The 18,409-nt window shown below is 52.2% G+C and overlaps 1 protein-coding gene across 1 annotated transcript; it reads left to right on the top strand.

The window, feature by feature from the left end:
• Positions 1-15,314: 15,314 nt before the first annotated feature.
• Positions 15,315-18,280, top strand: NANOS3 (nanos C2HC-type zinc finger 3; the record flags this gene model as incomplete). Its single annotated transcript, XM_080936896.1, has 2 exons — positions 15,315-15,780; positions 18,213-18,280. 2 exons carry the CDS (start codon positions 15,315-15,317, stop codon positions 18,278-18,280), a joined length of 534 nt encoding a protein of 177 aa, XP_080793022.1.
• Positions 18,281-18,409: the final 129 nt, after the last annotated feature.

Genomic DNA, 18,409 nt, shown 5'->3' with positions numbered 1-18,409 from the left:
TACAGAGGGTCAGGTGAGTGAGAGCTATTATGGGATGCTGGGAGCCTGAAGTAGGGGATTGACGCTGGCTCTGTCTCCTGAGGGAAGGTGGCATAGAAGTGTTTAACTGTCTGTGTCCATAGCTCAAACACAGAACCCGGTTCCAGTGTGGACTTGGCTTTCATGCTCCCACACTAGAAGATTCCAGACATAACAGTTCTCACATCACCCACCTGGGACTCCGTCCTGCATCCTCATGAGATGCCAATTCTTCGAGGCGGTCTCTCACTTCAAACTAGGAAGGTCCAGGCCCATCAGGGTTATGTAGTAAACAATACATGAACTCCTGAGCCCCAGAATGGCGCAGGTGTGTAATCCCAAACCCAGTGGAGACCGGAGGATCAGGAATTGGAAGTCATCCTTGGCTACATGAGTTTCAGGTTAGCCTGTAATACAAGAAATAACGTGTAACCAAGCAACCGCCACCCCCTCCTCAAAAACAAACAAAACCAAGAACAATGTACTTGTTAATGGCAGATGTCAAACACCTGCCTAGAACATGGGAGTTAACTAAAATAGAAATGCTCCTGTGGCGGACTTTGGGCTGTCATCCCTACCCAAGCAAGCTGCTTCTAAGAAAGCAGCTTTGATTCTTGAGGTTCAGGTCCAGTTCCCATAGGCCTTTCTAGGGGCATACAGGAGTTAAGTCTAGTTTGAGAACTCGATCGTTCTCACACCGGAACCGGATTACAGAAGTCTTCCTTAACCTTCTGCACATCGGGACTGCAGGCCCGATCTGAACCCTGAGGTGGGGGGAGATCACCAGGGGAGCACTCCTGCCTGGCCCCTGTCAAGGATAGAGGCTCGAACCCCGGCCGAAGGATGCTGGCGGCGCCCGTTGCCGGGCAACACGATGTTTGTTGGGGCGGGGGTGGGGCGGACGGTGACTCATAGCGGCGTGACGCTGACGGCGGGCGCCGGGCGGGCTGGCAGGCAGCCCAGGGCTGGCGGCGACGAGAGGACTGCGGCGGGGGCGCAGCCTGGCAGGCCTGGGCTTTGGGTTGCTGCCTCAGTTTACCTTTTACATGAGTAAGTTGGAGGCCCCGTTTTAGGAGTAACCTGCTCTGCCTCCACAGACCACTTTGAGTCTACTGCCTGCACAGAGTTCTGCAGCCTCAATTTCCCCACTTATTAAAGGAAGCAGGAAGGGGCTACCTCCGGACCGGTTTGAGAAAGTATCAAAAGTGAGTCAAAGGCTAGCACACCCCAAGAGCCCAACCCGTTGCCACAAGGAGGGGCAGGGTGTAGGTTCCAGCTATGGCAGCACAAGGCAGTCAGAGCAACGTGGGCACTCCCAAAAGTGAGTGTGGGTCATAGGCTCCAGTAGTTGCCATGGAAGCGACTGTAAAGGACACTTGTGGAAGCTGGAGCCGGCAGCACCTGCTGCGGGTGGCATCCGGAGGGGGCCCGGGCATGAGTCATTGCCCAGCCATGAGACAGTCACAGGGCGGGGTCCCCCAGCACCTCCCCCCATCAGCCGCTCCTACAAAGGACCTTTGAGAAGAGCTCCTCATCCCCACCCTACCCCAGGGCCCTCTCTGATCTTAGTTATGGGACCAAGACACTGTGGGCTGCCCTCGGGAGCCTGGCCTGGGCCTGTGTATCTGCCACATATGTAAAAAGTCACTCGAAGGTCTGGCATCCACAGGAGGGGGCTTCCTGACCCCTGAGTCACTGCCAAGACAGCAGAGGATCATTTTAGCAGGGCCCACGCACACAACAGGCTAATTGAGTCAGGCTGTCTAATGCCCTCGGGGAACGCGGGTGGTGGAGGCATCTCTCTGTTTTGCAGGACCACACCAGTCTGAGAAGGAAGGGCCTTCTCTCCTTCTCAGGCACGATACAGACAAGTCTATCAGGCATGGGGGACACACCTATAGGCTAGAACTCAAACAGTGGCTTTCCCTTTGCTCAAAGCCAGCCTGCCAGGGATGCAGAGATCCAGCCTCTCCCAGAGGAGGCTGTGTTCAATTCCCAGCACCCACATGGCTGCTCACAAACACCCATGACTCCAGATGCAGAGGCTCAATCGCCTGTGCCCATGCATAATAAATATATAAAACTTAAAAAGAGATTTAATAAAACATTTTTTTAAAAGTTGATGGGGGGGTTGTTTTGTTTATGGCTGGGCATAGTGACTCACACTGTTAATCTACTTGGGAGGCAGAGGCAGGTGGATCTCTGAATTCCAGGCCAGCCTGGTCTAATGGGGAGTTCTACAACAGCCAGGGCTGGCTACATAGACAGGCTGGGGGAGGGGGAGGAATGTTTATTTTACTGTAACTTTGCAAGAGTTGAACTCAGGACCCCCAGAAGGGCAGCTCCTGCTCTTAACTGCTGAGTCACGCGGTTGGGTGGCAAAAAAACTGTTTTAAACGAAAGCTTTATGGAAGCAAAACTCATGATGAACCACGCCTTTAATCCCAGCTCTCGGGAAGGAGAGGCAAGCGATCTCTGTAATTTTAAGACTAGCCTGATCTACATACACAGCAAGACCCTGACTTAAAAAAAAAATGTTGATTGCCACCCCCATGGTGGGAAGGGAGAACTGGCGGCGAGTTTCCCTCTGGCCTCCACTTTAGTTCCTTGACATGCAGTATGTGGCCCCAGTAAACAAACATTTAAAAGAGTTCACACAGTACTAAGTTGATAATCAGTATGTTAAGATGTGCTAGAACATACAGATGTGGGCAGAGCAACAGCACACCTCATGTCCTTTTAATTTGTTGGTTTATTTGGTTGAGAGTGAGGCCTCAGCTTAAGTACTGTTTTTACAGAGGACTCAGCACCCAGCACCCAGCACCCTCAGCTCACAGCAGACCATAGCTCCACCCCCCAAGGACTCTGACACCCCCTTCTGCCTCAGTGGCTACTGTATTCATGTGTGCATAGTCCCTGTGTACATACAGTTTATTTGTACATATTAAAATATTGCTGGAAGTGGTGGCACAGGCCTTTAGCGCCCGCACCTGGGAGGCAGAGGCAGGGGGATCTCTGTGAGTTCCAGGACTGGTCTACATAGGGAGTTCCAGGACAGCAAAGCTACACAGATAAGACCCTGTCTGAAAAAACAAAAACAAACAAAACAAAACAAAAAAGGAAGGAAACTTTTGAGACAAGTTCTAACCAAGTTTCCCAGGCTGGCCTGAAACTCACTTTTTAGTCCAGATTAACGTTGAACTTTGAAGCCTCCTGCCTCAGCCTCCCTGGCGGCCAGGATTCTGGGCATGCACTAACCCGGTCTGGCTTGGTGCACACATTTTTATGTGGAAAGTGAAATGGAGTAGTTCTTAGGCAAGAGGCACTGACATGAAAGGGTGTAGCCACAGTAAATCCCTGGATTCCACCCCCGCCCCCACGGAAGGAAGGGAGGGAGGGAGAGAAATCCCCAAGGAAGCCAGTGCTGAAGTTTCCAGTGAAGACAGGATGTGAGGCAGCACCAAGGAGCCACGCCACGGGAGGACAGATGGGACCCTAAGGCTTGAGCTTCTAGCCCTGTCGCCACTGGCCATGTTGTTTGAGAATCTCAAGCTGTGCATTTTAGGGGCTCAGGAAGGAGGATCAGGAGTTAGTAGTAAGCCTGGCTCCCACAGTGAAATACTTTCTCTAGAACACAAACAGATCACCCTTCCTTCCGTATGGTGCATGCCTTTGATCCCAGTACTCCGGAGGTCGAGGCAGGTGGATCTGAGTTCAAAGCCAGCCTGATGAATAGATCCAGAACTCAGGACTGCACAGAGAAACTCTATCCAAACAAGAACAGAAACACACACACTAAGATAATAATAAATGAAAATTAAAAGGCGAAACAAGCTGGATGGTGGTAATGCACCTTTAATCCCAGCACCCGGGAGGCAGAGAGGCCAGCCTGGTCTACAGAGCTAGCTCCAGGACAGCCAAGGCTACACAGAGAAACCCTGACTTGAAAAACAAAACAAAAAACAAAACAACCCCCCTCAAAAGGAAAATAACCTTAGTGCTATAGAGGGTCTAAATTTTAGTGTATATGAAATGATATCTCAGCGTACCTGTCTAAAAAAAGTAAAAGCTGGCTGATGAGGAAGCTCAGGGATGTGGTCATTTGCCAATGACTTGCTTTATCCCAAAGACCTAGAGAATGGAAGGAGACGTCTAAAAGCTGTCCTCTGACCTCCACAAGCTCCCACTCTCTCAACAGCCTGTGCCCACAGCCACAGCCCCTCTTTGGCTGTTCAGTCCTCCAGTCTCTCTCCCACACGTCCTTGTGTCCCCTAGAGTTCTCGGAACAGCAAATTTCAGTGTATCTGCTGCATGCCTTGTCTCTGTCCCAGCGATGTGGGCAGGTTCCACATTTGTTCTGTTTCCGGGTAATTGTGGATCACGAGGGCTCAGCAAATGCTCTTAAGGATACACAACATGGGGACCATAGTTCTTGCCATAAAGGGCTGGGGCTCAAACCCAATGGTAGTGTTTGCCTAGCATGCATGAGGCCAAGGTTCAATCCCTGGTCATGAAAAACAAAACAAAAGCAAATCCTGGACTTGGAGGAGATGGTACACAGGTGCAGTCGACAGACAAGGGAGGAGGAAGGGAGGTGAGACTGAGCTCAAGGGCAGCCTGGGTAGCTTCAGACAAGGAAAAGGAAAAAAGGAGGCAGGGGGAGAGACAGACGGGGTGTGGGGGTGTGGGGAAGAGACTGAAAAGATAGCTAGCTCTTGTTTATAAAGCACATAAGCATCCATAAAAAAGGTGAGTTGGGCTAATGAGAAACAACTCCGTAGGTACAAAGCGCTTGGCACCATCCCTGGTGTCTTGAGTTCCAGATTCAAGAGAGGAAACAGAGAAAGTAACTCCAGCAAGGTGTCCTCTGAACACATACATATGTAAGAAAATTATTCGAAAAGTCTCACCGCATAACCTTGGCTTGCGTAGAACTTGCTATGTGACCGGGCGGGTTTCAAACTCAGAGACTCAACTGTCTCTGTCTCCAGAGTGCTGGAATTAAAGGAAATTGTAGAAAAGAAACAATCATTACAGCTGTGTTAGTGGCATGTGTGTGACCCCAACTTGGGGAAATGGAGACAAAAGGACTTCCGGGATTCCCCGGAAGTCTAGCTAAGCCTAACAAGAGCCCCGGGTCTCACTGTGGTCAAAAAGTGGTAGATGTGCAGACCTTCAGTCCCAGCACTACGGTTATTCAGACCCCTGGGGAAGGAACAGTTTATGCCAAGGCCCCGCTCAGCTTAAGGCCTGACAGCAGGACAGAGGGAAATGGGGGTGATGGAGGAAGTGAGGGCCAGCGAGGCCCGGGTGAACAGTACAGGGCCTTGTGCAAGTCCTTGCCTTTATTTAGTTCTGAGCAGTTTGGGTGGTCCAAGCGCCCTCTGGTGGCCACGAGAGAACAGCCAGAGAGGGCGAGAACAGGCAGGTAGCGAATGGACTTTGTACAAGAGAGGGGACACGGGGGACACGGTAAGGGCTCTAGAAGGAAGCAGGATTCGAGATGTAGACACAGGAAACAGAAAACTGAACTTGAAAATCAGCTGCACCTTTCTAAAGGTTTTGGTCTCCGCACCTGGGAGCATGGTGCTGCCGTTACTGCAGACAGCGCAGGTGACGGAAGCTGCCTAGAGACTGCACGGCCAGCTAGCATCCTTCTAGCTCTACGTGTCTCTGCCCGAGCCCCCCAGGGGTGCAGAGAAGGTGGCTCCTTACTTCTCGGGTGTTTTAAAGTGTGCGAGCCGAATGCTTTTGAGTGTCAGTGAGCGACGCCAAGAGCTACGACTCAGGGACTCTGGGATGCTGAAGCCCAGGGCGTCACATTTGGGTACCCAGGGAGACCCAAAGGCTAGGAAACTCGCATGGCATAATCGGGGAAAAAACGAGAGCCTTCGGGACAATGGCCCAGACTGGGGTTTGCCTGCCGCTTCCTTTCTGTCCTGAGCTCCTAAGGGAATGACAACCAGAACGTAGACTGGTCACCATGCTCACAGCACAGAAGTTCTCTCTCCGGACATTAACCGGTTCCGGAATGCATAGGCGCCTGCCTAGGTCTAGAGAATAGACTACAGGAAGAGAAGGCAGACGTAGAGAGAGGCCTCAGAGTGAGTCTAGAGCAGACGTCACTTCTAGGGGTGGGGTGGTGTTATTTCGGAAGAGTCCTTTCATCACTTTTTTTGCGCTAGACGGTGGGAGGACTTCCCAGACTGGGCGGGAGGTCGAGGCAGAATTCTCTTTTGCAGAGGGAGGGAAAGCTCACTGAAGGGCAGCCTGACCCAAAACCACAGCGCTAGAGTCTGCTGCCCCCTACAGGACACTAAACAGGCAGCAAACCCCAGCCTGGAAAAGGACAGAAAAACAGAATCCTCGGCTGCTGTGCCCGCCTAGGGCAAGAGGCTTGACTCTCTGCGACTCTTCGGTCCACCTGTGAATGGGACAGTATATATCCCCTTCACTAACTTTGCTAGTTTGACTCTCGCATGTCAGTCTTTGTAGAACTTAGGGAAAATCCAAAATGAAATTGAGGCACCTGTTCCAGGGTCATGGGTGGGGATGAACAGCCCATATCCCAAATTGAGCATGGCAGTAATCCCTGTAATCCCAGCACATGGGAAGTGGAGGCAGATCGGAGGTTCAAGGTCAGTCCTGACTTCATAGATCAGGGCAGGAAAAAGACACAGAGGCATTAACAGGGCAGGCCTCATCTCTGAAGGCCCAATGACTAACGTTTTATTTCAAAATTTATTTATTTCATGTATGACTGCTCTGCTGAATGTACGCCTGCACACCAGAAGAGGGCATCAAATCCCATTATAGTTGGGAGCCACCACGTGGTTGTCTGGGATTGAAACTCAGCACCTCTGGAAGAGCAGACAGGGTTCCTAATCACTGTCTCTCCAGCCTCAGTGTTTTGTTTTTATTGTGTATTCTGTTTTTCAGGACAGGGTTTCTCTCTGTAGCCCTGGAACTCACTCTGTAGACCAGGCTGTCCTTGAACTCAGAGATCTGCATGCCTCTCCAGTGCTGAAGGTGTACACCACCACCCAGCTGGTGGTTCTGGTTTTTAAATTTTCTTTGAGACAGAGTTTCATGTAGCTCAGACTGGCCTCAAGCTCTATGTGGCCAAGGATAACCTTGCTCTGATCCTCTTCCCTCTATTTCCAGAGAGCTGTACCAACATGCTTGCTTTATGCTGTGGTAGGATGGCTTTCTTCATGCTGGTTAAACAATCGATCAACTTGAGCCATGTCCTCAACCCCCCAGTTGCTTTGCATTCCCATTTATTTCCCTGCATAAGCCTTACTCTCCACCCCAGGGACTTTCCCTGGGCCAGTGGAGACTTGTCTAAGTAGGAGGATATCTGGAACCCTATCAAGGAGAAACTGAGGCAGGGACGCAGTAAGGAGTTGAAGGCAGGCAGGCACTGGCCCAGAATCTCAGTGCTGTAGCCCCATAAAGGTAATGGCCTGGGTTTGAGGGGACTAAAGTTTTCAGCCCCAGGACTTGGGTGGGGCATACATACACGCAGAATTATCTGTTGGCTCAGCCGGGGCCTGGTTTGACTGTCCTCTAAACTGAGGTTGTGCAGGACTAGGTATGTTTGGGAGACTTGGTGGTCTGTGTGAAGATTTCAGAGGGGCTAAGCCAGTGTTCTCCCCCTGAGTGGGTGCTCAGGGGTAGCTGACACTTTGGGGTTCTGCATATGCATCTTGGCCAGACCTGGGGTCCTCCTACCCCTGTATGTACCCCATTTCAGGAGGAGCTTGCATAAGACTGTGTGTGTGTGTGTGTATGCGTGTGTGTTTTCCCCAACTTCCCAGAAGCAAGTGTTAGGTGTCTGCCTGCCTTGTGGTCCTGCTTCTCCTCTGTAACCAGGAAAGGCTGAAGTGTGTATTTGGGTACCCATCAGTTGTGAGTGCCGGAGACTGTGTCTGGTGGTTCCTGTAGACATGTTCTGTTTTAGTTTTTTGTTTGTTTTGAGACAGAACCTATAGCTCAGGTTTGTCTCAAACTCACTCTGTAGTCTAGGCTGGCTTAGAACCACCATACTCCTGCCTCAGCCTCCTGAGTTCCACTGTTTACAGGTGTGCAAGCTCACCAACTGTGTTCTGGTTTTGTACCTCAATCTTAAGGTTTTCCCAGGCTGTGTCCAAGGTTGTGTGTACATGTTAGGGTGTGATCTGTGAACCTGAGATCTCGCTAGGCATATTCAGTTCTAAGAACATTCCGTGCTGTCCCTCAAAAGAGGCGTCTGCCGCTCCCAGGTGTCCCTACGTGTGTGGCCGCCACCCCATTCGTCCGGCGGGCTTACGCCCCAAGGCCCCCCGCGCACCTTCCCTGTCTGTGGCCCGCGTGCCTTTGTGCGCGCGTGCTCCCGCCGCGCCTGGAGGGCTGCGTGCAGCCCAGGTCCCTGCCCGCGCCCCGAGTCTTCCTCCAGCAGCAGCCTAGAGCGCGAGGGCTTGCAGGCAGCCCGGGGCGCGCACGGCCGCAGCTGGACCCACCAGCCGGTGCCGCGCGGGGGCCTCGGGGGCGCGGGCGCGTGGCCGCGGGTTCGAACCTCTCGGTCCCTTCCCGCGCGGGCGGCCGGGTGGGTTCCCGGACCCCGGCAGAGCGGAGGGCGCTGCGGCGGCGGAGACGAGGTGAGCGCGGGCCGGGGCGGGGGGCGCACCTGCCGGTCACGGCCACGGCCGAGGCCTCCATTGTTCCCGGCCGTGCGGCCCGGGACGCCGCCTGCACCCGGCCGCGTACGCGAGCGCCTGGGCCGGGCCGACTGGGGCGCTTTGTTCTCGGGGCGCGGGGTGGGAGGCCGTCTCCGGCCAGGGGCACGGACCGTGTCTGCATGGTGATCGCGGGGAACAAGGTTTGCCGACTGGATCCCACCCTCCAAAAGTGGCCGCAGAAAGGAAAGATGGCCCCGATCACTCTGCTGAGGAGTCCTAGATTTAAAGCGACCGGGCGCCCTTCTCGGAGACCTCGCCCCGGCGGGCATGCATGCTGGGGTTGGGGGCTGCAGAAGCCACTTCTTGGGCTAACTGGGGGCTAAGAAAGTACCCCCCATCACACTTGGGTTCTCCCATTTCCTTCCCACCCATCCCCCACCACTCACAGCCGCACTTGCCAAACCAAAATTAGTCTCAAGTCATCAGACAAAGTCCTAAAAGCCACCCCGCATGACAGAGACACACACTATCCCATTAGTAATCGTATTTCCTAAGCACACAGTCAGCTACAACACTGACACCCGTGTACACACTGCACCCACAAAGGTCGGGGAAAATACCTCTGCAAAGGTGTCACAATGTAGACACACACTGTGGGTGCCCACCGCCACCTGGTCACTCACACATCCAGAATAACTGACAGGCACGGGCACAGGATGGCCCCTGTAGTAACTTGGTTTGCAGACACACTTCCAAATAAGGACACCCCTCATGAACTTAAAGCAGGTCCCAGCCATCCTGACACAGACATCAGAACTCAGGTGTGCATGTTGACAGATACCCAGAGACACTCATTCATAAAGCCATGATTCCTTATGGAGCTGGACCTGGTGGCATAGGCCTGTCCCCCTAGCCCTTGGGAGGGTGAGACCAGAGGATGTTGGAAGCTCAGCCTACTTGAGTTTCAGAGTGAACCTGAGGCCTTCTAGGGCAATTTAGAGACTCTGTCTTAAAAGAAAGGAAGGAAGGAAGGAAGGAGCCCAGTGTGATGGAACACAGTTTTAATCTCAGCACTCAGGAGGCAGAAGCAGGCAGGTATCTTGTGTTCCTGGCCAGCCTGGTCTACATAGTGTGTTCCAGGCCAACCAGGGGGATACTGGGGAACACCGTCTCAAACAGCAAACAAACCTACACAAAAATCAAAGTCGAAAGTGAGCTAAGGAAGGATGGATGCTGCTTAATGGTAAAGCACTACCCTGACCTGGGGTTTGGTGCCCAAAGTCAAAAACCAAAAAGAAAAACAATGGAGCTAACACACACACACACACACACACACACACACACACATCACCTACTTTAATGCAGTCATTATGCACAGGGATAACTGAAGATGCTAATGGTCACATGCATACACAGATACAGAGAACCACAGGAAAAGACACTCAGAGGAGGAGTAAAAATCTCAGTATTTTATTGTTATTACTAAGACAGAGACTCAGTATGTAGAACCCTGTCTGTTGACGTTCTCTATGTATAGACCAGGTTGACCGCAAATTCAGAGACCTGCCTGCCTCAGCCTCCTGACTGCCGAGGTTAAAGTTGCTCAACACCACGCCCAGCCTGTCTTTTTCTTTTTTAAAGACTGGCTTTCTCCTGAACTGCAGTTGCCAGATACACCGTGTCCAGCAACACTTACTTATTGAGCAGTTAATGGGGCCCACCTGACTCAGTGAATTCCCTACCTTATGGGCCTGACGGGTGCGACCCTCATGGACTGACAGACTGTAGTCACCCAGTTACTCTTGACAAATCCATACATACATCTGTACACACAGACCTGCAATTAGACACAATGAGCTTGACACACCCACCTACAGTGTTGATATCCGCCCATAAACAAGCCTATAGATTTGGCATATACACTCACACTAGTGGCACCACCCACTATGGCACACTCTCTGGACTCCCCTGCACTCCCCCTGAGCTCTCTTTAGCAGCAGAGTAGTTTAGAGCAGACCCCTCCTCCAACAGCCCACCTTGAGGCATACCCAGGATCACTCTGCCAGGCCTTGAGCTAAATTAGTTCGGAGGAGTATCTAAAGTTCCCATCAGCCCTTTGTCATAGCCCCCAACCCAGAAGCCAGACCCCTCTCACTCACCTGAAGTCCTGGCCTCACGTCCTAGAAATTTTGGGCTTTGGGCTCACCCACTGTACATAGGCTAAGTAGGATGCAGGAGCTCCTGTCTGAGTCCCCCCCATGAAAGACCCGAGTATCTGGGAAGCCCCTGAGAAGTTTAGGAGGGAAGGGTGGGTATCTCAGAAGCCATGGAAGTATGGCAAAAGAAGAGGTCTAGCCAACCATGGCCACCAATGTGACCCCATGGAGATTCCCACCTGTCTTGTCACTATCCCCCATCCCCCAATAATGGTCTATTTTTCGGGCCCTACCTATTCCCTTCTGCCCAGCCGACTTCCACACAGGCGTTAAACACTGAACACTGCAGAACACAGGGCACATAATACAGCACACAGCCCTTCCAGTACTCCCTGCTAGCCCCATCTGGCTGGGACTGGCATTTCACCTCAACCTGACCTCTGGGATATGAGCCAGCTGCTCAGAGAACCTGGGGCAGGACCTACCCGGGTCATTCCTAAGAACTTCCCCGCTGCGGTGCCCCTACACCAGGACCTGGGTTTGGGGGATGGGAGGAGACAGTTTCCCACCCTTACACTTCAAAGTCAGACCTCCCGCCCATGCGCTCTAGGCCACAGACACATGGCGGGGAAGTAAGCGATCAGCCCCCAGGTCAGGACTGTGATCCTTACACACCAGGGGGCTTGGCTGCCAACAACCTCACAGAGCCACACGGGGAAGAAGAGGGACAGACGCCTAGGAAGGGTACGGGCAGACCCAGACAGGCGACCCCCGCTGACAAAGGGCAGGCTAGCGCAGACAGACTCTGAGGGCGGGAAGCCCGCACCATGCCTGCAGACAAAGAGACAGGAGGGGGTGGGGTCTGGCGCCTCCGCCACGCCACGCCCCTTCCCCCTCCCCCGCCCGCCAGACTCCCACCGGCAGGCAGTCCTGCTGGGAATACCCCTAACAGACACCTCCCATTACGTAAAGACAAAAATAAGAGTTCAGCAGAGAAAGTAAGCAAAGTGAACTTACAGAATAAAATAGGAGTATCTGCAAGATGACCCGCATTGCCCAGAGTGCTCCGTGTGCCTCGTAATCATCCATTTTAGCTTTCAGGAACCCCCTAAAAACTGTTTGGAACTCATAGCAGGTCCTTCCTCTGGGGTACAGTGGTGGTCTGTACAACCCCTCTATCCCCGTACCCAGCTCATCTTCCTCTGTCCAGTCTACACCATTATTGCCTCAGGGGTGATAGCTCCCAAGGCAGGAGACCTGCCTTTTTCCTGTAGGGCCTCTTAACCAGAAAAAGGGGGCTGCTGGCCACTTAATACAATACAGGTCCCTCGGGGCTGGGATTGTGACCAGTTGTTAGCCCCTGGACTGAGGAAGCAGGGTAAGGGCTCTACCAGGAGGTAGTGCTTCCTGAGTCTTGCTGGGGCCAGGGGTCTGGTTTGGATCTGAGGGTAGTGGTGGACCTTAGAAGGAGCTGAACTTCTGGGAACTTTTGGGGGTGCTCTGGAACCAGATTGAGGTGCTAAACAGAGTAGGGCCTAAGCTCTCAGGTGGTTGAGTTTGGAGGCAGACCTAAAGGGCTGGCTTGTAAGAGGGTGGTAGGGGACCCTGCCAGAGGCCTGAATTGAGGGCAAGACCATGGTTGTGGCCTGGTACTGCATAGGCTGGTGCTACCCCTGCAGGAGTTTCACACAAGCGTAGTATATTTAGTGTTCCTGATCTGTCATGCCTGACCTCAGGAGATCCTTGAGGGTCACCACTCCCTCTCTGAGGTGTCCTGAGCTCAGTTAAAGCAAAAGGTTAACAGATGCTCCACCTCCTGGCCAAAGGTCTAGGGAAACTTGTCCCCCATCTCCGCACCCCCTTTATCATTTAGAAGCCTTTAGACCTGCCGCTCATGTGTGTGTTTTGTGTGTGTGTGTGTGTGTGTGTGTGTGTGTGTGTTTGAGGGGGACAGTGTGGCCTTTTGCAGCTCACTGCTACATTGGGAAATGCAATGATGGGCTCAGAAACAGTCAAACTAAGATTAGGGACCATGGGAAGGGAGAAAAGTCTACATTGTATTGAAAGCCTTATTTATCTCAAGTTTGCCGGAGAAGCCCTGTTACATTGTGTTAAAATAACTTGTTTACAGCGCAGTTGCCCTATGCCTAGCCCAGGCTAGAACCTAGTGGCTCCCAGACTTCCCAGAGTGGTGGCTAGAAATCTCCCAGCTGTGTGGTGTTCTGGCCTCAGTCTTTCCAGCTGACCAGTGAGGGGAATCTGCCTCTCTCAGGACTGCTTTGAAGGATTTTATTTTTATCGAAGTACATAGCCCTCATCAGGAATCCACTCTTTAGCTCGGGTTGGCCTATAACTTGCTTACAGTGGGTCCAACCTTCAGACTCCAGTCGTGAATGGATCCCTTCAATAAAGCGTATAAACTGAGACAGGCATATGGTCGCCTCTGTTGAAGGGGTTCCTTTTTTACATTATGGTTTGTATTTGTGCTTCTCCTGGGTCTCCAAAAAGGCAGAATAACTGATGGCTGATTTTGTGAGTCAAAGAAACCCTGGTTTCTCCATCACCCCACATGCTCTCTGCCTGGCTGGTTACTCCCCACTCCAGTTATCCAAGAACTTGCCAAGGGTTTGGGGGAACATTCAACCTGTCGGTGAGTTTGGGCAGCTCAGACAAACCATCGACCGTTGAGTGGACCCCGAGGCCTGGAACTGCCACCAGTCTACCCCACCCCCACCTTGTAGTCCCAGCGAGCCCCAGGCAGCATGCCCCGCCTCCGGCCCCAGCAAAGGTCACAATAAACATTCATTGTTGTCGGTGGGTTGTGAGGAGGAGGCCAGACCCACCGGGAGATGAATGTCACTGTGGCTGGGCCAAACAACAGTCTAAGGGATAGGAAAGAGTACAGAACTCTACAGATAGCCCCCTCCACCCTCTTCAGCCTGTCACTTGCTCCCTTTGGGAAAATGGGACTGGAATCTGGGACCTTGATGGGATGATTGGAATTGGGAAATAAACCTCCGAAGGTTTAGGTGTTAAAGATCGTAAAGTGGATGATCAGAGGATGGACGGATGTTCAGTGATGTTCTGGAGTGGCCAATTGGTAGATGAACCTGTGACAGATACACGGGGAGGCAGATGAAGGGTGAAGACTGCCCTAGCCAGTGGTGGCTCCCAACCAAGCACTTTTGGAGGTCAGGCTGTGGCTTCCTTTGACAGGTGTCAGATAAGGGAGCTGGCACCTGCTGGGATAAGTCAGTGCAGCCTTCCTGTGTTTGAGGGTTCTTTCCCCCCCTGCATTCCTAGACTCGAACCTCAAGGCTTCTGAGCTAACTGGAGGAGGAAGAGTTAGGTCTCAGACCCAGGCCAAACGGCTGAGGTACCCATTCCTGTATCAAAGCTGAAGCAGCGGGCTGCCGTGTTCTCCCACCCCATCTCAGTTCCTGTTACAGGGTCGCCTTGCCCCCACCCTCAATTTTTCTAGCCAAGGAATTAAGCTGGGCTTTCCTTTCCCCCAGCCTCTCTGATTCATATATAGCCCAACCATGATTACATGCTCCTTTTCTTTTTCTTACGTGGCCTGGTCTTGTCCCCCTCTGGAGTCTCCTAGGTGTCTCTGCCTCTGCATGTAATTCTACCTTTATCTACAAAACAAGAAACAAAACTTCTCTACCCACTGGGAGCAGTTATTGTCTGGTACTGAGGTGCATATTTTCCATATCAAAGCAGACCTGGCCTCCAGGTTCTCCAGGGTCTCTCAAACCCTATTTGGCAAATTCATCTCCAACCTTGAACTTTCCTGCCTAAGAGCTCGGCTGTCCTTCCTCCAGAGGCTTTCCCCTATATAGTCCAGACGTTTTTGCTCCCTCGCCCCCTCTTCCTCTCCTCTTCTGACCTCTTCCCTCTTTTTCTCTATATGTACTCTTGCCTTTTCTCTCCCCCCTTTTCCTTCTTTCCTTTAATTCACATCTCAAGACTAAGTTTCCAGGACATGAACATCCCTTAGTGAAACCAGAGCTTTGAGACTCAGCTGTCCTTACCCTGCCCTCAGCCCCACTTCCAAGCTCAGGCCTAACAAACTCAAGGCCACATGTCACCCCCACCCCCCACCCCCCTGCCTTAGGGGTAGAAAGAGGGAAAAAATTAGTAAATCACCTGTCGGTGTTTAGCCCTGAAGCAGAATTCGTAGCCATCCATCTCTGCCAGCAGGGGTTGACCTCCCACAGGAAGGGGGAGGAGACCCTGGGGAAGCCTGGGGGTTGGATGGCTCCAGTCTGCATCTGTCTACCTTCAGCCCACACAAACACCATATACCCCCTGGGCAGGTGTGTAAGAAGCCCCCAGTGACAATGAGAGACCCCCTCAAAGCCTGCCTGCTCCACCCTTTCACACCCCCCTCAACCTAAAAGAAAAAGCTGCCAGAGAAGCCTAAGCTTCAGGGTAGGAGGGAAGTTGGGTTTCTCCTCTGCTCCTCTGCCCAGCCATGGGGACTTTTAATCTCTGGACAGATTACCTAGGTCTGGCAAGACTGGTTGGGGCTCTGCATGAGGAAGAGGAGCCTCATGTCAGGCTGGACCCCAAACCAGAGCCCAAGCCAAGCTCAGAAAGCCAGCAAGCCAGCAAGGAATCCTCAGCAACTCCTGAACGCTTATGTTCCTTCTGCAAACACAATGGCGAGTCTCGTGCGATCTATCAGTCCCATGTCCTGAAGGATGAGGCAGGGCGGGTGCTGTGTCCCATCTTGCGGGATTATGTGTGTCCCCAGTGTGGGGCAACTCAGGAGCACGCCCACACTCGACGCTTCTGCCCACTCACCGGCCAGGGCTACACTTCTGTCTACTGCTACACCACCCGGAATTCTGCAGGCAAAAAGCTGAACCGGCCTGACAAGGCAAAGACACAGGATGCTGGCCACCGCCTTGGAGGAGAAGCAGCAGGTGTCTATGCAGGTGGCTAAGGGTTGGGTGGAGAAGGGAAGTATTCTAAGCTCTAGGGTTTTGGGGGTGTTTAAATGTGTTTGGTGCCAGTCTTAGAAACTAAGGAACCCACAGAGCCGAGAGCATGGAGGAGGTACACTTGCTTTGTTGCACAGGGCAGTAGAGATATTGTGGGGTACATGGTGATCTATGATTCTACTTGGGGAGTCAGCTTGAGGGAAGTTTATAATCCTTTCTGAACCTGAAATCAATTATTTGCCAAGTAATATTTCATGTCTTTGCCAATGGGTGCTGGATCAGTAGTGAAGAAAGTAGACAGACTGGCTGTTAGTGCTTAATAGGGGAACACTTGGCTCAGATAAGGGGTCCTGCAGGAGGTGACTTCTAGCAGTTTTAATTCCTACAGTTTGGGGGTGAGGGATGGGAAGTGTGACTGGGTATTGGTCTGTGTTTGGGGTGGCTAGAAATCATTGGATCTTTGGGTGTCACTTTTGGAAATTTGTAGTTAGGGTATAGATAGCATTTATGAGACCCAGAGTTTGCTTCTGTCAGTACCATAAAAATAAGTTCGGGGTGCCAACAAGAGTCTGCCTCTAACCCTGAAGATCTAAGTGTGTTCCTGAGATTCATGTGGTGGAAGAGAACTGACTTCAAGTTGTCCTCTGACTTCCAAACACACAAATGGGGCTAGAGGAGGGCATGGGCCATAGGACACAGGGATAAGGCAGGGGTTCATTAGAATTCTAACAGTCATCAGACCAGGACCAGGGGATTCTAGAACCCAAGAAAGTAGCTGCCATGGGCCTCAAGGCCTAGCTCCTCGGGTTGGGGGTGGGGGTGGGGCACAGGTCAGGGAGACTGCAGTAGGACCTTATCAAAAACTTGCTTGGTGCTTCTGTACTGTTAAGGTGAGGGGCCTCCCCATCTCCCTAACAGATACAGAGCGAGCACCACCTTCCATGGCCTGGCCTAAGCACCTAAAACAAAAAGGTTTTAAAAGATTTTATATATGGGATGTTTGCCTGTATGTATGTGCCCATGATTCAGAAGAGGACGTAGGATCCCTGGAACTGGGTGTAGAAGGTTAAAGAGCTAACATGTGGGTGCTAGGAATTGAACTCCAGTCCTCTGGAAGAGCAGCCACTACTCTTAACCACCGAGCCTCTAGCCCTAATAAGTTGTAAGTAATCCATGAGGAGGGACCATAGGGCCAGGGTCTCAAGTGCAGGTGTCTACAGCTGGGCAGTGGCACTGTACTGCAGGATGTCCTGGTGTTCCCTGTTTCTTAAATCTTTTTTAGAGTGTGTTTCAGGAATCAGTTCTTTCCTTCCACTGTGTGGGTCCTGGGGACAGTGGTCTGGCTTGGCCACAAGCTCATATGCACTGAGCCACATCACCAATCCTTAAGAGATAGATAACTATGTGTAGATGTTGTGCCTGTATGCATGAATGTGCACCACCTGTGAACTGTCCAGAAGGTGTGAACCCTGGAATGTGTGTCATTGCTGGTTGTGAGTGGCCTTTTGGTGTTGGGAACCAGATGTGGGTCCTGGTAGTGTTCTTACTGCTGGTTTTGTTTTCATCTTTTATTACTGTTTTTGAGACACTTCATTTTGTAGCTCAGGCTACCCTGCATCATCTTATATATAATACATATATATATATATGTATTATAAATAAATACAGGATGGCAGGTGTTTGCATGCCTACTAGCTCTGCAGGCCACAGGAGGAAAACAAAGTTTGTGGTGGAGCACAGGTGACATTACGGTTGGTTGGTGGCTGTGTGCTTGCCACCTCCCTGAGTGGTCTGGGCGCTCCTAGAGGTGGCCATGGGCTGGGGTATCTCCCTACCTTTACAGTGGAACTCTTAGAGGCCAGTTGTCTGCAGGTGAGGATCCCATTCTGCCTATGCTGAGCCAGTCTCTGAGTCCTGAGTGGACTTGAATCTGCTTCTGTCTCCCAGTTGCTGGGACAGACGTGAGCCACAATGCCTGCCTTTTCGAGTTTTATGTCACTGGTCTGATGCTAGGGTGGAACCCACCGCGTTTTGCATGCTGCACCACAACCATTTTCCTCCCAGTGATGCCTAAGGGACTTGGCCCCAAGCTGGCAATGAGGAGTCATAGGGACAATGTCTCTGAATTCTGAAGCAACAGGAACACGTCCCTAGTATTTGAGGGCGCCCTCACCTGCATACTGTCACCGCAAGCTGAGCACTGCATTCTGGGTGGAAAGAATGTAAGTTTCCTTGCAGCCTGGTGGGGACACCACCTTTGCTTGAATAGCATTTCTGTGCTTCTGGACAAACTCTGGGTCCCAGGATGACAATCCCAGGTATGGCCACCAGGTGGCAAAGCACTGGGAGGCCCCAGATGCCACCATGGGTACCTCACTTAGCCATCTGAGCACTCAGCATTTCTCTCCTCTGCTTTCGACTTCCAGGTTCCAAAAGTGGCAGGAAGCCCCCTGGACCTTCGCCCTCGGCCTGCTGTCCCTCCACTACAGCCTAGGAGCTTGGAGTGGGGGGGACTGTGGTGGCACTGTTGCCAGGGGTCTGGACATAGGCGTGCTGGAGGCTGGCCACAGTCTTGTCAGAGATCACCTCCCCGCCTTGGTCCTGCCTGTGTTGTTACCTCAGC

The sequence above is a fragment of the Micromys minutus genome (assembly GCF_963924665.1).
Source record: "Micromys minutus genome assembly, chromosome: 24".
NCBI lineage: Eukaryota > Metazoa > Chordata > Mammalia > Rodentia > Muridae > Micromys > Micromys minutus.
The sequence above is the reverse complement of the archived record's forward strand: the minus strand, read 5'-3'. Positions and strand labels throughout refer to the sequence as shown.